This window comes from Paramormyrops kingsleyae, chromosome 3 (genome assembly GCF_048594095.1).
Source record: "Paramormyrops kingsleyae isolate MSU_618 chromosome 3, PKINGS_0.4, whole genome shotgun sequence".
Lineage (NCBI taxonomy): Eukaryota > Metazoa > Chordata > Actinopteri > Osteoglossiformes > Mormyridae > Paramormyrops > Paramormyrops kingsleyae.
In genome coordinates this window covers 25,122,882-25,141,577 of record NC_132799.1, presented here as the reverse complement: position 1 = coordinate 25,141,577, position 18,696 = coordinate 25,122,882, and the positions used below count along the sequence as shown (strand labels likewise).

The 18,696-nt window shown below is 43.4% G+C and overlaps 1 protein-coding gene across 2 annotated transcripts in view; it reads right to left on the bottom strand.

Annotated features, from left to right (window-relative positions):
* Window positions 1-3,158: 3,158 nt before the first annotated feature.
* The window catches only part of LOC111858635 (thyrotropin-releasing hormone-degrading ectoenzyme-like), a 65,298-nt gene continuing 49,760 nt past the window's right edge, over window positions 3,159-18,696 (bottom strand). For both annotated transcript variants that reach the window (XM_023840563.2, XM_023840564.2), the window contains 10 exons: window positions 16,194-16,282; window positions 14,201-14,334; window positions 14,058-14,113; window positions 12,092-12,239; window positions 11,141-11,238; window positions 10,944-11,051; window positions 8,503-8,670; window positions 6,344-6,484; window positions 4,819-4,900; window positions 3,159-4,647 (listed from right to left, as the gene is read on the bottom strand). In XM_023840563.2, the coding sequence (XP_023696331.1) occupies window positions 4,504-4,647; window positions 4,819-4,900; window positions 6,344-6,484; window positions 8,503-8,670; window positions 10,944-11,051; window positions 11,141-11,238; window positions 12,092-12,239; window positions 14,058-14,113; window positions 14,201-14,334; window positions 16,194-16,282 (1,168 nt within the window). In that variant the 3' untranslated portion in view covers window positions 3,159-4,503. The remainder of the gene's footprint in view (window positions 4,648-4,818; window positions 4,901-6,343; window positions 6,485-8,502; window positions 8,671-10,943; window positions 11,052-11,140; window positions 11,239-12,091; window positions 12,240-14,057; window positions 14,114-14,200; window positions 14,335-16,193; window positions 16,283-18,696) is intronic.

Below are 18,696 nucleotides of genomic sequence, written 5' to 3'. Positions count from 1 at the left end.
TGGCTGTTCAATTTAATAAGGTGTCACAATCCAGTGAGGTGAAGCCGGGCTGGACTCTGCCATATTTCCATGGTCTCTCTGGGTTTATTTCACTAGGTCCACTTCAGCCGAATTGATGCTTTTTTGTTCTATAGCTATCTGTCCATTGATCTATCCATCAACAGATCACCCATCCATCCATCCATCCATCCATAAGGGTCACAGTCAGTCAAGAGCCTTTCCCAGGAAGCACATGCCTAGCGAGCTCTCCAGCTAATCCCCTGGGATAAACCTACAGCAACCTCTCTCTGATTTACATGCCTCTTTGTTTGCCGAGTCTCTAAGTGTCCATGCCACCTCAGAAGTGCTAGTGTTTCCTGGTTTAAAGGATTTATGAAGACCTTGGGGTTTAGATAAGTTATTTTCCATCCAAATTCCTCAGCCGGTTGCACAATAAGAGAAAAGCCAGATAAGGGGATCATTTCAAACCCCCCAAATGATTTGCAGGCGCTAAACCTGGACTACAGGTACTATCCTGACAGTGGTGATTTACATAGTGGCCTTAAACAGGATTACATTGCTACAGGTGGCTGTGTTTTCCGTGCCAGTTTCTAATGACATCTCTCATGATCAGATGCACCTTTTTATTCTTCTTTAATCTTGATTGGAACCTGCTAAACCGGCTGTTACCGGTTATGCATCGTAACCTCTTTTGATGTTGATTCAACACAAAGAAATTTCCTCTGGTCAAGCTCATTATTTGAAGCTGGTCAATCCAAAAGGCATCTAGGGAGACGCTGTGCTGAGAGTCTATTTAAGCGAACACTAATCGAACAGCGTTTCAGCTCCCCTGGGAATTGCCATCTCAGGAGTAACACTGTTTCATTTTGCTTCAAATGAAATGAAATGATTTTTAGACAAACTCTGCCCCATACCCGCTGAGTTTATTAATGTTTCGCACAATGGATTTATCATTTTTTTCGCCCTGTATTCATAGTAGGTACTTTTAATTCCATTAAATAGATTTCATTCCAGTGTGATGTAACTATCTGTGCGAATCGCAGGAGGACATTAACCAGCCTGACTGCAGCCCGACACGTGAATCACCAAGGACTGATATGTCTGCCGCAGTCTCGTCTGCCTGCCATCTTTTCCACTTATCTCAGAAAATCATTGGCTTCCAGCCTCTCAGTCCTGGAAATCTACTCGTTCTGACTCGCAATCTGTGACCATCACAGTTAAATGTCTCTACAATAAATCATTAATAAGAGCCTCCAAATCTGCTCGCCCACTTTATTTGTGAAACAAACTTCACAGGGATATGTGGTGTCAAGAGACTAAAGGAGGATGTTTTAAATAAGTACAGTAAAAATATTCAGTTACTAGTACTAATTTGATTAGTCACTGACAATAACAAGAAATGCTACTAATTTAGCATGTTCTTAATATTTATGGCCTTTAAAGTAGCTGGGTTTTAAACATCACGATAGAAATAACATGGAAAGTCAATCCTGCAGTTACGCTTTCAAGGGTCTGGAGGCTGTAACGAATAATTCATCATTTCATTTCCACTCGCGTCCCATCAACCACCCAGCATTGAACTTTATGATTCAAAGACAGGTGCATATGAGCTACACGTATTTGTCTCCATGAACTATGTTCTGTGAGATCTTAAGAGAACTCAGCACGCACAGTAGATCCTTCAAGCAAGATCCATTTACTCTCCGTAATGACACATATCCAATTTTGCTTCTGTTGAATATAAAAAATCAGGCAATCGGTCTCCAGAAGGCAACAAAAACTTCTTTAGTTAAAGTACAAACAGTACTTAGCCCCTGGATAAAAGCAGAGGCAGTGACTCCATATTTCTGTACGGGAAATCCTGCATACAGGCCCAATACACCAAGTGATGCCTCAGCTCTTCAGTCTTACTATGTACTGTGCGTGCATACATTTTAATTATAATACCTATTAATTATTAAACATCACAGAAATAAATTCTGACAACTCCCTCTTTCCGTCTGCATTTACGCCTCCATATTATCACTGGGCAGAAAGCGAAATGGCGAAGATGCTCTTATGTAGAGCTATTTATCAGAAGCCTTTCAGAAATACTACTTCACTTCGATGATGAGGACAGTCAACCCCCCAAAAAAAAGGCTTTTAAAACAGATTTAAAGTGTAAAAAGCAGCAAAGAGGATCGTTAATAGGTTGCATGACATAGCGTCAGATGAGAAAGGAAACTTGTGACATCAGGACGACTTTTCAAGTATCCATAACAGGGGACACAAATGTCTTTGGATGCCTTGAAACGAAGACATCCTTCCTCTCTTACAGAGCACTAACCATCTAAGAAATCTCATCTAGTCACCATCTATTGTTTGACTTCTCTTTGAAAGCTGTGTTTTGTGTGTTTTGTGTGTCCCTGTAAATTTTTGTGAAGAAATGCATTCCTAAGGAACTAATCCAAGTAACTGTTCCACCTAACCACACAAATTCATCATCAGATCTATGTTCCACTTAGAAACACAAATTCAACACCTGATCTATGTTCCACTTAGAAACACAAATTCAACACCTGATCTATGTTCCACCTAACCATACAAATTCATCATCAGATCTATGATCCACTTAGAAACACAAATTAAACACCTGATCTATGTTCCACCTGACCTCACAAATTTATCATCAGATCTATGATCCACTTAGAAACACAAATTCATCATCAGATCTATGTTCCACTTAGAAACACAAATTAAACACCTGATCTATGTTCCACCTGACCTCACAAATTCATCATCAGATCTATGTTCCACTTAGAAATACAAATTAAACACCTGATCTATGTTCCACCTAACCTCACAAATTCATCATCAGATCTATGCTCCACATAACCACACAAATTCAACACCTGATCTATGTTCAACACAGGACCATTTATTCTCTGTTTCTGTCCACTCTGTTGATTACTCTGTCATAAAAACACCATTATCATGCTTTGTGGATAATGAATAGCAGGTTTCGCCTTCAGTTTTCTCCTGTGCCCTTTAAATGGGGAATTAGTCAATGAATGACAAATTACTTACGATACAGATGTTTCTGTTTGCTCTCCTTTGATGGAGAAATTTAATTGCCATTGTAACAAAAAGGTAAAACAATGACAGAAATCCAGAGTAGTCACACATGTCCAGGAACCAGACAGTGGCTCTGTACACTTCAGAATTAAAACCTCACAGGTAGTCTGCATTATATGCAGAAAACACAGTCGCATTTAAAAATAAATACATAAATAATTAGTAGTTGCACATTTTAACATACAGTTTGGCAATGGGGTTGAGTTTCAAGGTATAAAAAAAATGTAGCTTGGACATCATGGATACAAGTGAAACATTGACGAGAAGGGGCTGTTTGGCTCATCACCCGTCAAAGTGAGTGTGGGATTGACAAGGTCACTCGCTGACCTTTGACCCCACACCCTGTCATCACGGTAACACTTGGTTGACCCAATCAAACAATCCCTCACGCGTTCCACACACACACACATCGACATCCCCACAATCATAGATATTTATATTTTATTTATTTAGTAAACAAACATTTTTTTTGAAGGGGGGGTTTAGGGTCAGTCAGTCCCAGGAGCAGTTGGGGGCCCATGAGGGCTTTGCTTAGGGCCCCAACGATGACATCACTCTGCTGGCCTTCCAGTTGCGAACACAGTGTTCTAACATGCTGAGCCACACAGCGCGCCCCAGAGACCAGAGCAGCTTGAACCTTGAGCACCTCCTTGCTTCACATGGAAAGGAGGGACCTCTTCTTCCAACATTTCTCCTCTTTTTGCCCCAGAAGGAATGTGTCACATGTTGGACCCCGTCGCCGTCACTGCGTCCATCCTCTCACTCGGCAGCTGTCTGACTTGTCGTATGGTGGAAGTCACGCTCATTTAAGCACATTTTCCCTCAGCGGTTGTGATTTTTCCCCCCTCTGTCCTGAAACACTGATTGTCACTGACGTCTTTGCCTGTAGCAGCTGCACAAGTGTCCGTTTTAATCCTTTTGCCAATAGTTCTTCAACTTTTATTCTTTGTTTTGTTTGTTTGTGTGGTACACGGGAACGATTCCAAGTTTACAAAACTGGGTTGAGGTCAGAAGACAGGATGCTGGACCAGGCAAAAGAATGAACGGCCATGCAAAAGGTAGGAGGGGTAAGTCGTCAGAAAAATGTTCACCATGCAGAAATTCACAACCGTAGTCCTCATTGGGCCAGGGAGGTCTGTTTTGGATGAATAAAAATGCCTTCTTCCAATACACAGGGTTCTGTTCACAATGTGTAAAATTTAAAAAATTAATTTTTTAAATCAAAATGACCAATTAATCACTTGCAAATGACATGAATCCAGGTCCAATTCCCGAGGAGGTTACTCTTTGTTTTAGTGATATGGTGGCATGGGCAGGTCATTCCGCGCAATACCTGCATGGACAGGTAATTTCCGCGCATTTCCTGCATGGACAGCTCATTTCCGCGCATTAACTGCTGGGCCGTTTCCTCAGCCATTGGAAGAACTGCTGCCGGTAGTGGCAGTGCCACCTCACGTTGGCCTCCACGATCTCCACGGCACGGGCTAAGGCTGAGCTGGCCTCTCCCTCGTTGTCCTGGATGAATTCCTTCAGCTATACATGGGGGTTGGGTGGGGGGCGGGAGGGAACACATGAGAGTGTGCACTCATATCGTGGAGCATATCCACCACGTAGATCTAGGTATTAGTCCACTCATTTGTCCGCGACCGACACTCATGGTGACTTCTAAGGCCGGTGAAGTTCATCTTGCTGAAATACACTCACCTCAGAAAGTTCCGACTCTGTGTTTAGAAACTCTGTAACGCCGCTGATTAATTTCGAGTTCATAAAGAGCGCTTCACCATATCTGTGTAAAGAAAAACATACTTATACATGACAAGTAATTCAGAATACTGCTGCCAGAATATTAACAAGAACCAAGAAAACAGATGATATCACACCAATCCGTATGACCTCCGCTGCCTACCTGTGAGTTTTAGAACAGATTTCAGGATTCTTTTACTTATTTATTTTTTTAGATACTTTACTGATCCCCGTGGGGAAATTGTTTTTATGCCTCCCTCAACTTGCTATTGGTAGAGTAAGTTGTCCATGAAGGGCAGCCACCTATTGGGGCGCCCAGGGAGCTGGGGGTTAAGGGTCTTGCTCAAGGACCTGCAGATGTGCTGTGGGCACCACCTTTGTACGCTACCGACCTTCTGACCTTTTATACTCCCACTAGAACTCTGCGATCTACCAGTCCTATTTTGAAGGTGAAACACAAATATGGTGGTGAGATAGCTTGCAGCTTTTATGCTCCAAAACTGTGGAAGACACTGGCAGAAGCCCTTAGAGAAGTTGCTGCTATTGTCACGATGCAGCGGAGGAAGGACGACCCAAACGCAGACTGGGAGCAAGTACAACCCCTCACTGGGGAGTTTACTGGGGTGAACAGGCTAGGCAGCACACATGGACAGGGAGCAATGACCAGACAGGGAGCACAGGACTAGCAGTCAGTTTTATACATGACTAACACAAGGCAGCTGTGGCTGGTTAACAAGAGGGCAGGAACAAGAGGTAAGACTAAGGAGCTTCAGGCGCGGCTGATTATCAGCCACAGCTGAGGGAAACGCAGGGAGCAGACAAGCAGGGCGGGGCTGGGCGTGACAGCTATATCCATAAAGTACAGTATTCATTATTTCCATTTTTTACTTGCTTATATTTTTATAACTTTAATCTCTTATTCTTATTTATATTTTATTGTATTTTATTTGTTCGTATATTTAGCTTTATTTTGATTATTTATTTTACTTACATTTATTTCATCCTACTGTAGTTTCATTGACTTGTACTGTAGTGAGCTGTCTTTGGGTTTATTTTAATCTCATATGTGAATCACTGCGAACCGCATTCCATGTATGAAAAGTGCTATATAAATAAATATTATTATTATTCTAACTGAAAGCTGATTATAAGATGATTTCGGCCTTTATATCATTGCTCTTAAAATCGGGGTTAGTCTATTGTGTGAATTACAACAGTCAAGATTAAGAGTGTTGATCATTAACTTTCCCGTTGCTTTATAGATATTTCTTTTTACATTAATTGCAAAACATTTTGGTATCATTTCAGTCAATTCCAGACTCATCGAAGCGATGCCGATAGATTGCATGAAAGTCAACCAGGCGGTAAATTCGTCTGATTAATTTGTTTGAACATCTGCCTTTCAGTATTCATGGAAGTTTGCTGCCAGCGGTGGGAAACGGTGGGAAGATTAATGACTCATGTGTATAACGGAGAAAAGTCGTACCTGGCGTTCAAAATCTCCCACTTCTCCCTGAAGTACCTCCAGGCTAAAGGCCTTCCGTGGGGATTCCGGCCCACGTGTATGATGATATCTATCACGTCTTGATCAGGAACAAGATCCGTGCCCAGCGAGAGATTCAGGAGCCTGAGAGCAGTGGGGGAAAAGCCTTATTAAAGCTAATTTGTCAAATTATAGAGATATTGCTCATTACTTACAGATTATGGCTGTTGATTTCATATTCAGAAGGAAATTAATTCTGATGCAGTTTCAAGAGGAAACACGTTACTGAATTATAGTTTTTAAGATGCCCATATTTATCATGTATATTTGCACCGACATTATTTAATTACTGTTGCAGAATGCGATGTACGACCTTATTACAAGTTGAAGTTGAAAATTCCTCCTGTGGTGATTTTTACTCAAGAAACAATTGCAATATTCATGATTTTATAGACTTTATTTGAGAAAGGCTTAGGTGTGGAATAATATAAAAGAATGAATAACTTAAATTTCTTAACTGCTTAAATAGTTGCAGGATCATTGTGATCTTGGAGTTCATCGCAGAAGGCATAGGAGACAATGTAACACACACACACACACACACATGCACGCACCCACGCATGCATAAACACACACACACGCATGCATGCACTCACACACATGCATGGACCCACGCATGCGCGCGCACACACACACACACACACACGCACTACAGATAGTTTGTTTCAGGGGCCTTGGAGTAGGTGCAGATCGCTAAGGTTGGGGTCAAAGCCATAAACTGTCTTAGCGTGTCACACCTGAACATTCCCCCCCGCCACCACAAAGGTGATCAAATGGCAATGGTACAAGTCAGTGGTGCTGAGAACCTTTGGCTGAGGAACCTGCAACTCCTGGTCTCCTGAGTGACCGAGAAGAGGAGCATCCTGGGACCTCCCAGACAGCGTAACAGGGACCTTCTGGCTGGAAGAGCCCCAGGATGAGATAATGGCTGTTACTTTGCTACTGTATCTACTGAAGTGTTCTTCCAAAGCCTTCAACTGAGACCTTCAACTGACCTTCATCTGTATCCCGCTGACCTGAGATCAGGTGACCTGTAAGAATCTCAAACTGCTCCTAAGGGATTCTGCACTAAAGCTTAACCCAAAGTTCAATGTTTCTTTTTCCCCCACTCGTAATTATTAAAATTAATTAATGTAGGACATCTGTATGCTCACTCATCATCCTGTTGAGCTGAGAATAGAAACAGCGCATACTTTTAATTCTTGAAATATGCCACATCTACCTAAGACTGTAAATTTTCTACTTAAAATTATATAAGAAATTAAATAAGTGCTTCTTTCCTGTGTCAATCAACTGAGTCTTTTTCCGAGAGCTGAATTAATGAATGATGTAAAATCAGTTCAATGCATTTTCATCTTAAAAAGGAGGGACAGATAGTATTCAGATGACTGACCTTTGTAAGTGGTTCAACTTTTTTTCCATAATTAAATGAACAATTTAAATGTAAGAATTACTGTGAAAACAGAATTATTTTTCATTCTAATCCAATCAATGATTTTAAAGCAAGTTATTCCAATGAATAAAATGCGTACAAAATGCCTCAAAGAGTGTACATACAACCCTGTGTTAAGAACATCTGTAAGAATTTACTGACAACTCATACTTATGAAAGGATTCCCATGAAGCGTAATATGTTAAAAATTTGAGTTAAATACCGTAGTTCGTAATAACAAACACATACTACTTTGTGACGCTCGAGGTACAGTACAGCACAGTACAGTAAATACATACTATATAATAAGACTAATATAATTTGACTAACTGACCCTAAATAAAAACCGGATGTTCCTGTTTCTGTTTCAAAGTATATTTCTTTAATTGCTCATAGATTAGCAGCCTCAGTAGTAAAACAAATTGGTAAACTAAAAAAAAAAAAAAAAAAAAAAAAAAACTTAAAATTCTAGAACAGAATGAAATCCAGCACAGAAAACAAAATGTATTCCAAATTCATATATTGTGGCATCTACATCACTGCCTCATTGATTGCTTTGTAAGTCAATGTTCAGAAATATCTACTGCAAACGCCACAGGATTCCTTAGCCCGGACTCAATGGGCCGGCATTCAGTTAAAGCCCAGCTTTGCGACCTGCTGCCGGACTCACCGGTTCAGCAGGAAGGTGTTGTCACTGCAGGTGAGAGCCTCCAGAAGCACCTTCTTCTCCGAGATGGCAGTGGTGGAGTGGAATTTCATCCAGATGAACTCCCAGACGTCCTCGTCCATCAGTGACACTCCGGTGCAGTAGACAATGTCCCTCACGTTGGGTGGGATTCTATAGGAACAAACATTGTATGCTGTATTTTACAAAAAATTCAGTGCAAACAATGTTCAAAGAATCAGAGCATGTTCTAAATAGGAAATAAAGCATTTACATTCAGCTGTTACTTTCCCAAGTTTGACCTGAGCAGAGAAAAACTGACAGAAGAGGCCATTACAGGCCAGACCTCCCGGAGATTGGTTTCTTCCCACTTAGCAAACAACAGGGACCTCTAATGAAATAATTAAAATGCTTTTAAGCCATTGATTGTCCAGGCTGCTTTTCCTGCAGTCACAGGACATTCTCAGCCCCCCCTCCCCCGTTCTCCCTTTTAATCATTGGAATGTTCCGTCAAGGGCATCGTCGATTTCTGTAATGCGAGTATCGCAGGTACGGCCATGTCTCGGGCGGTACATCAATACTGCCTGCTCCTTGAAGTGACAATTTACAACACTTACAAATGGATGATATGGCCTGACACTGAGATCAGGGGAAGAAATCATGGATAACTTTCCGGGGAAAAGTTTCACAGAGGACCAGTAGGCCTGTGGCTCAGTGGGTTCACACAGTGGACTCCAGACAGTAATCAGAAGGTTGCCAGCTCAAATCCCAGAGTCAACAGGCTGATTCCACCACTGCACCCCTAAGCGGGACCCAAACCTCCCGATTACTCCAGGGACTATATAAACCTTAAAATACATTTTTTGGGCAGAACTCCTCAACTTGTCTTCTCATTCTCCCATCTTGGTGACGTCACCAAGACATTTAATCATAAAAAAGCAATCAGCATTCACAGTGTTGTGATACAACTGACATCACATTGTCTCTAATTAGGATGCAGGAACATGGCTTTGGCATTTAGTGAATTTGTCAGATGCAGTATTGCTACATTTCTGGACATTCCTAATCTACAGGACGAGGCATGAAATTCCAGTTGTCCTACAAAAACCAATAGGCGCCATGGGACAGAATCCACCCGCACAGAGCATCACAGGCCGATGTAGGGAGTGGCATCCGTTTAGGCACAGCAGTGCCAGGTGACACAAGCGTTTGCCAAAATGTGGGTCTTGACGCAAATGATGTATGATCACTCCGAACTGATTAAGAACCAATCAAGAGATGGCAAACCTGCTCTTTCTCATTCTCCATACCAATTTCATTTCAGAAATGTTCCCAAGCTGAAGAACATCAGCGTATCAAACAAACGCCCAACAGTGAAGATAGGATTGCACAGACCAATAAATAAAGACGTCGTCCTTGTTCTGTTTACGTCAAACCCCCCCCCCCCCCCCCCCCACCAGAGAAGCTCATCACAAACTCGGAGCTGGACTGATGCAGAAAGATGGAGAGCAGCCCCAGTGATCATTAGGCGTTGATGTACGAAACATCAAACGGCTTCTCTGCCTGACAATCACAGAACCCTCTGAGCTGCGCTAATTGATTTGCTGGGTGTCTGAGATCAAATGTGTTGCATTTGGTACACTTACTCTCTGAGTGTGAAGAATGCGTTTCCTCTACATTACAGATTGCGGGCTGATTTGTACTTCCTCCCTCTGCAGGGCACGCTTGGTATTACCATATCATGCGGCGCTAATATTAATAAGAAGGTAACACATCACATTGGGGTAGAACTGACCCCGTTTTGCCCCGATATCTGCCTCGGCTGCACCGAGGACCGCAGTTACGTGTTCTTCCTGTTCTCACGATACTCGCTAGAGGCCTGCGTTGGGGGGAAAGAGTGGGAGCAGACCAAGTGGCTGTTAGCATGATGACAGGAGGGTGCTGGATCAAGCCCAGAGGGGGGAAGAGATGTCAAGCCCTTGGGAAGAGTACTTAGCCTGTAGCAGATTACAGCAAGCTGCTGAAATGGGTTTTTAAAAAAGCATCAGTCATATAAGGGTAAAAGCGGCGCTGTGTGGCTCTGCAGGTTAGTACACGGTGCCTCTGATAGGACGGTCGCCAGCTCCAATCCCGGCAGAGTGATGTCACCGTCGGGCTCCCGAGCAAGACCCTTAACCCTAGTTACTCCAGAGACTGGCTGATCCTGCTCTCTGATCCACACAACAGCATCTGCTAAACAAATGAATGTGAAGCAGGAATGCAAATGCTAAAGACTTCACAGAAATGCATTTTGAAAGCCAAGACTTCCGTTGAGCTGGTTTGCAAACGAAGAGAATAAAGAAGGCGCCATCTTGCAGCTAAATAAGCGCTAAGATGCTAGATGAGACTAATTACCGTCGAGGGGTCCAGCACGGCCCCAGACGGCCAGGCCCCCTGCCCTCCCGTACCTGTTCTTGTTGCTCGATATCCAGTCGGAGATGAGCGACACAGCCTGCCGGTGACAATGCTTGTTCCCAAAACTGCAGGCCAGCATGATGACCTCCCTCTGCAACTCCCTGGGGACACAGGAGAGAGATGCGGTGATGACCGGCGGCTCTGTCCCCATGCTCGGATGGGGCGAGGGGTCAAAGGTCAGAGGCCTTACTGGGTCTGGTAAGCGCCGTGCATGATGGAGCTGTTGGAGAAGCTGGTGGGCCATCCCAGCCGGTGGTACACAGAGGCCACCTGCTTCAGCACATAGTCCTGTTGGGTAGTAAAACATAGACTGACTGAAGGCCATGAAGCAAATCCGCAAAACAGGCGTGTTTAGGTGTTAATGCACCTAAACACTGACGCTCGGGTGTTAAGGTTAAATTCGCAAATGGAAATCAAAGTATCCTGCACAAACTCTTTTAAAAATGTAATTAAGCATAATAAGTGTATAAATGAAGTACTAAAATGTATTTATTCCTGCTGGGTGCCGTAGTTCATAATGAATCATCAAGTATCACTCCGCTACAGCAGTAAGTGGAATTACAAGCCAGCCTGGTCATCAAACTGGGGGTGGTTCAGTTACGAGAATTTCCAAGATGCAAAAGCAAAAGTGGAAAAAGGCCTCTGGGTGTCTGTTTAATCTGCAACATGCAGTCCAATCCAGCGCTTTTTTATTCCAGGGGACAGTAAATCTGCATACATATATTAACTTAAATTAATTTAGCAGACGGTTTTGTTCAAAGCGATGTACAAGTGAGGCAAATATATCACGAGCAAACTGCTGTCAAGGAGTGTTTAGCTAGGCTGAGCTTTCAAAGAGTGACCAGGAACAGGTGCAAGACAGTTAAGGGAACGGAAACCAGCAATATCAGGAAGGCTGGTCAAGTAAATGACATCAAGGGAATGTAGGAAAAGTTTGGAATCACTTAAATTAGCAGAAATCTCTCTCCAAATTTTGATGCTCTCTAAATACTGTCTTGTACTCATATCCATGATGTGGCGTAATAGGGAATTATGTGAAATCCGACGTTGGTAGCTTATAGAACAGCAGGCCAACAGAACCTGCCCTAGTAAACATGGAGAAAGCTATCAGGTCGGTCCCCATTCCCAGGGCTCAACCTACGCTAAAGACGCTGTACTCGTCGGTGCGGTCCAGCAGCTTGTCCAGCTGGTAGAGGCAGCGGCTGGCCGCGTGCCAGGGCAGGAACTCCCTCTCCTGGGGCAGGTAGCAGATGATCTCCATGGGGATGTTCTGGGGGAGATACCCAGCCCTGAGTGGGGGAGGAGACGGGGGGTTGACAGGCATCAAAGTGGCTTTTTTCACGGGTCCCCGGATACGATAAGGGACCTGAGCAGACGCTGAGGTTTGCTGCAGCTGCTACTAAAGCATCCATGAACTGCTTAGACACATATCGCACAGGCAGAGATATCAAAGCGCCTTTAATTAGCAGCTAAGTAGTGGCCAAAGTCACCCCTAAAAGGAAGCGGGTGCACCGCTAAACAGCTGCTGCATAACCGCTCCAAGCTGTCAGACTGTAAGGATCTCACAGGATGTTAATACCCTACATACTATTAATGTGCATATGTTTGTTTTTCTTTTAAAGGTGTATTAAACCAGAGAGAAAACCGCTTTATTATGTTTTATATATGGTATTCCAACAACTGACCCAAATTAGCCTGCAATGGCCTTGACCCTTTGGTGGTCTCGGGGGCAGCGATTTACATCTTAACGCCCCCTAACGGTATCCTAGTAAACGGAAACATCTGGAAGGGCAGACCGTTCCTCTGAATACGGTGTTCCCAGTCTGGCTCCTGTTTCCAAACTTTCTCTAAAAACCATGCCTGCTGCTGAAAAATAATTTGTTTTTATTCCATATCTTCATTCAAAATCTGGACTGAACACTGTTTTGATTCCACAGGAGGGTCAGATGCTGATTTTTGTTCCGGGACTTTCATGCTGTGCTCAGAGGTACACATACAGGCCTGTCTTTCTCCATCTTCAGCGTTTACTAAATGACGCTGCTTTGATCTTTTTATTTATTAATGGATAAAGAGTGTTTTTCTGTTCCCCGGTGCTCACCGGCGCACCCCGTCTGTCAGGGCAGAGTGTGACGTCACTTAACATCCACAAACCCGCATCATATTAGCATAAATAAAACACGGCCCTCCCCCTCGAAGGGGCCCATCAGCTCAATCTGGCTACACTCACTTTCTTAAAGTGGTGTCAAAGGCCTCAGCTTCCGGGAGGGGGGGGGGGGCATTTGAAGGTGCCACACAATCTAACATTTAATTTTGCAGCTCGGCTAGTACAGGGTGTTTCTTCCAGACTGCCACCAGCTCCAGGTCTGACCTTTCCTGTACAATTATAGTTAAATCTGCCACCGGCCGCTGTAATGAACGGCTGTCCTCTTTAACCACACATTAGCTAGCAAATGCTGGCAGCCGAACGACACATCTCGCAATTACAGTTGCTCCCATGCAACGGGACGAGAGCGTGCCACTTTGACTCATTAGCTCCACATTACGGTGTACAGATATGGTGTCACATGACCCCGTCATGTGTATAGATGCTACAGCCTGAGAAGAAGCGAGTTTAAGTGTTTCAAGAGGACTCGGTGTCAAACGTAATGGCCGAGTTTGTGTTCACGACTGTTCAAAACAGAAACAGCCGAGCTACAAAATGAGAGCAGCAACATTTATACGCACACCAGCCAACCAAATCACAAATGAGAAATCTATGTTATGTTATGACAAAATCCATGAAAAAGCCATTTCACAGCAGCAAGACTCCCTGAATCTTCCAGAAAACATCCGCCTGACAGGAAATCCATCAGACTTGGCAGCTAAGGATTTCCGTAACCTTTAGCATAAGAGACAAGAAACTAATATTTCAAACTTTACAAAATAGGTATTAACTAAAGAGGAACCGATCCTCGTCGTTTCTCACAAGCTTCCCATGAAAAAACACGTACAACAGGACCTGCACAGGAAAAGCGATGATGAGAAGAACCCAGTCCAGCTTTTAATCAGTGAATGGTCATGGAAGACACCAGACAGGCTTTGAGAACATTCAGAGAACATCCACCTACCTGGCAAGATTAAAGACGTCATCGATGAGGCCGGCTCTGTTCCCCACAGAGATTATCTGGTGGCAGAGGAAAGAAATGGCGTAAAACAAAGTCCCACATGGAAGTGGGCCAGGCGAGGGCAGGGGGTCTGAGGCTAACCCTACCTCAGGGTTCCTCATCAGCTGCTCCAGCAGCAGCTTCCAGTTCTGAAGGTCGTAGTTGACCCTGAAGTAGCCGGTCTGGTTGATGTTTCCCAGTAGCCAGGTGCCCTCTCCCAGCAGGCTGATTCTGTGCAGCTCTGGAAGGGAGAGACCTGTTCAGATGAACGACGCCACCTGGCACCACATCAGATGTTCCCTCACCGCCAATAACAGGTAGAACCCTGTCGCCTTTAGTAATTCACAATAAGTGCGATTGCTCAGGGCCGCCAAGGGTTGTGGTTGTTCACAAGTACCCATCGCTGCCATATAACCGCAATTCCTCGTATTTCTTTGCTTTGGGAAAGAGTTTCACTCACGTGTGTCAGTCATGGATGCACATTGTATCATTTTCTATCCAATGTATGCATACTGTACGCTCTTGGATACGCTCTTAGATACACTCATGGATACACTCTTGGATACGCTCATGGATACGCTCTTGGATACGCTCATGGATACGCTCTTAGATACACTCATGGATACACTCTTGGATACGCTCATGGATACGCTCTTGGATACGCTCATGGATACGCTCTTAGATACACTCATGGATACACTCTTGGATACGCTCATGGATATGCTCTTAGATACACTCATGGATACACTCTTGGATACGCTCATGGATACGCTAATAGATACACTCATGGATACACTCTTGGATACACTCATGGATATGCTCATGGATATGCTCTTGGATACAATCTTGGATACGCTCTTGGATACGCTCATGGATACGCGCTTGGATACGCTCTTGGATACGCTCATGGATACGCTCATGGATACGTTCTTGGATACGCTCATGGATACGTTCTTGGATACGCTCATGGATACGTTCTTGGATACGCTCATGGATACGCTCCTGGATACGCTCATGGATACGTTCTTGGATACGCTCATGGATACGCTCTTGGATACGCTCATGGATACGTTCTTGGATACGCTCATGGATACGCTCTTGGATACGCTCATGGATACGTTCTTGGATACGCTCATGGATACGCTCTTCGATACGCTCATGGATACGTTCTTGGATACGCTCTTTACCCGTAATTTGGAAAAATGCGTCAATGACTATTAAAGTTGCCACTAGGAAGTCCACAGTTACAAATATACCCCAGCAGCACATTTAAATTAAAGGTGTAAGGCTGGAAAAAAATATAATAATCCCTTAGAGAGCATGTCCCATTTCAAAATGCTGTAAATGGAACCATGAAATGTCACCGGCTCAGATCATTCTAATACATATACTCAGGTATACTTAAGTCAGCAGGAGGCTGGGCTGATTGGAGCTGAAAGCACTCATCTATTCAGAAGAAACACACCTAGCTAAGCAGTAAATCACTGCTTAAAGCCTCACAATGATTTTGTGCAGCAATTTTCTGTCCTTCCTTGCACATTTTTCTAGTTTTGGTTTTGACACTGTCATTTGGTAAATAAACACATGTAACAGATATAACGACAATCAGGTTTCTGATAGCACAATTTTTTAAAATCACACATGGTTTTTTTTTATGAGATTGAATAAAACTACATTTTCCATGATAGATTCGGATCCTATTCTCCAGGAACACAAAAAAAACAATTAAGGGAGGTGGGCACCTGTGGTCAAGGGTGACGCTCTACCAGGAATTGGTCTTAATTGAATCACGTGCACCTAGACATAAAATGCTACAGTTTGATTCATAGACTTATGGTCAGGAGCAAGAAAAGGAATCAGACTATATATTTCAAGGGCCACTGAAAAAGTAGATTTCACTTGTGAAAGCTGAAAGTTGATTTAAGTTGTCAAAGATCACTAGTTAGCCAGTTTTCAAGAGTGGCATCAACATAAGCCTTTTATTCCAGTCAAGAACACATATGTCTACTGTGAAGGCCATTTACTTATAGCCTTGGCATTTTTTTTTAAGATAACAAAAAGAGGTAATCATGCGTGTGATGAGTATCTTCTCCTACTCACCTGACCTGTCAGACACCCAAATGACTGACTCTGAGGATACATGAGTGGAGTTGCCCACAGAAAGGGTTAATGGGATCTGCCACTGGAAGCTGTGATGTAGGGGGAAAGGGGTGGGAGAGAGAAGAATTAAAAAATAGAAGTCAGTTCATATCAGCAGTTGGGATAATCAAAGAGACGATGCGCGACGGAACACCTAGAATCAAAGAACGCCAGGAGAGCATCCGCTTACGATCCGGAGGCTTCCGTACACATTCACAGCTATCGATTCCTTAGCCTTTGTTAGCTGAAAAAACGTTAATGGGATTCCTCCCTTTAGCCGACTGCGCCTCCCTCCCAGACGCACATCCAAGGAAGAGGCTGGCAGCAAGGAGGACCCGATAGCTCTAATGCTTGGCTGGCGCTGACAGTGATCATGGTCCCCCTGCCAGATCCAATGGGCGGCTCTCCTTGGCACACAGGTTGGCAAGCCCAGGCTAACCATGTCTTTGTCAGCTCAAACTGCATGAATGTGGAGCCTTGCTTACGAAAAATCATAAGCAATTCATAATAGTAATCAAATTCCACCGAAACAAGCAGGGAGTAGACTATCAGTTAATGACAAGTTTGTAAGTAACAGTCAATCACCTCTGGCAGTTTTGGGTGCTTACCTGTATACGCCATGTATTACAGCACCTGTTTCTGCAGATAATTAATGTATGTGCATAAATAAGGACCATGGTGTACAAGAAATGCCAGACAGACAGGGTAAGGACACTGACCTTCAATTGTCCATCGCTAATGTTCATTCAGAGAGGAATGCCGTAGCTTTGCTCTGTCATTTCACCACGTGCACGTACACAAGCCAGTTAGTGTGAAACAGCGTCATTCTCATCCATAATGTATACCTGCTTCATATGCTTCATTTCAGAAACTGACGAAGGCCTGGTGCCAAAACATTCGTTACACCCATGGTCGGCCTACAGTAAAAGGGACCTCAACCATCTGAGTTCTTACCAAATCTTTATTAATTAGATTGTGTTGCACTGTCAGCAAATCATCCATCCAACCATTATTTTACCCGCTTGCCTCATGCAGGGTTACTGGGATCTGAAGCAGGGAATGTGCCAGTATGGGGCGCCAACCCATCACAGGGCACACACACGAACCATGGCTATTAACCATCTGAGAAGGTGTTTGAAGTCTTTCGGTAATACTTTTTACGAATGCCTTGTCTGTAGGTTAATAATCTATGAACACATTGAAAACACATTATAATGCATTCATAATGCACTATAAATATGGCTAAACATATTTATAAAAAGGCATACCACATGATAACCATGTTTATTATGCATTATAAATGCTTTATGAAGCTCTCATCTATGCTGTGCAATAGATGCCTTCATAGTGCAGTACACAGCAACCTTAATGCTTATGACAATTATAATACATTTTGAAGGTATCTATACAGCATTATAGATGACAGCTTTAAGTAAAGTATTACCACTTTTTTCCAGAAACTCTTTAGCATTCTCTGCAAATCGAAGTTCGGTATGCAGAAATACAAGCGTGTGACAAGAAGACGCTTTAGTCAGCCCTGAATTCCTCCTCCTTTCCCCCTTCAGCTTCTCCTGTAATGGAAAATTGATCATCTCCTTTGGGTTCAGGTCTCTGCAGATGGGGAGACATGTGACTTCCACACCAGTTGTTTGCGCGTGTGAAAATGCTCTGCCCTTTGTCGGCCTCTAAATAACGCCATCGATCTACAATCTTTGAGGAGACCCCCGGAAGCTGGGGGGATGTTGGGATCTACCTGCCGGTTATCGTCACGTGAACATGGACTCGGGTCATCAGAAGATGGAGGGATGTGTTGGATGTGTCGATGGAGGGATGTGTCGGATGTGTCGATGGAGGGATGTGTAGGGTTAGAGGTTACGGTGATTAAGTGAATGGCAAATTTCCCAGTTGCTGTGGTGCTTTTCTATGATAGATCACTATCTGCTTTAAACAGAGAGTGTCTGCTTTAAACAGCACTCTACTATCTAGTTTTTTATTCTCCTAGATTTGTATTTCTGCAGTAAATTAACTACATTAATCACAATACGGTCTAATACAATTTTCCTCTAGTTCGACGGAGTAAATGTCTGCATAAATCAGTTTAATTGGATCCAATTAAGTAAGAAAGGCACTTTTAATGTTAATCTCTGTCTTACTCACATCTCCTTCCCTGAAGTCAATGCTAATATATAATAAATGTTCTAGCATATTTAGTGCTCGATTTGTGGCTTTTGACTCTCGAGACATTTCCCCACCATTTCACCATTAGTGAAGCAGCCTTCTAACTTGTTTAAAACCATTAAAGTGATTTCATAATGCTGAAAAAGTGTCGTAGATATACTGAGGACACCAGCAATGGTGCAGACGTCCTGGTTTTGCGGAGTGACTGAACCCAATCTGCTAGCATCCACACCATTCCTAGCAGAGCGCTGTGTAGCTGCCCTGGTCTGAGCTCTTACAGAACCAC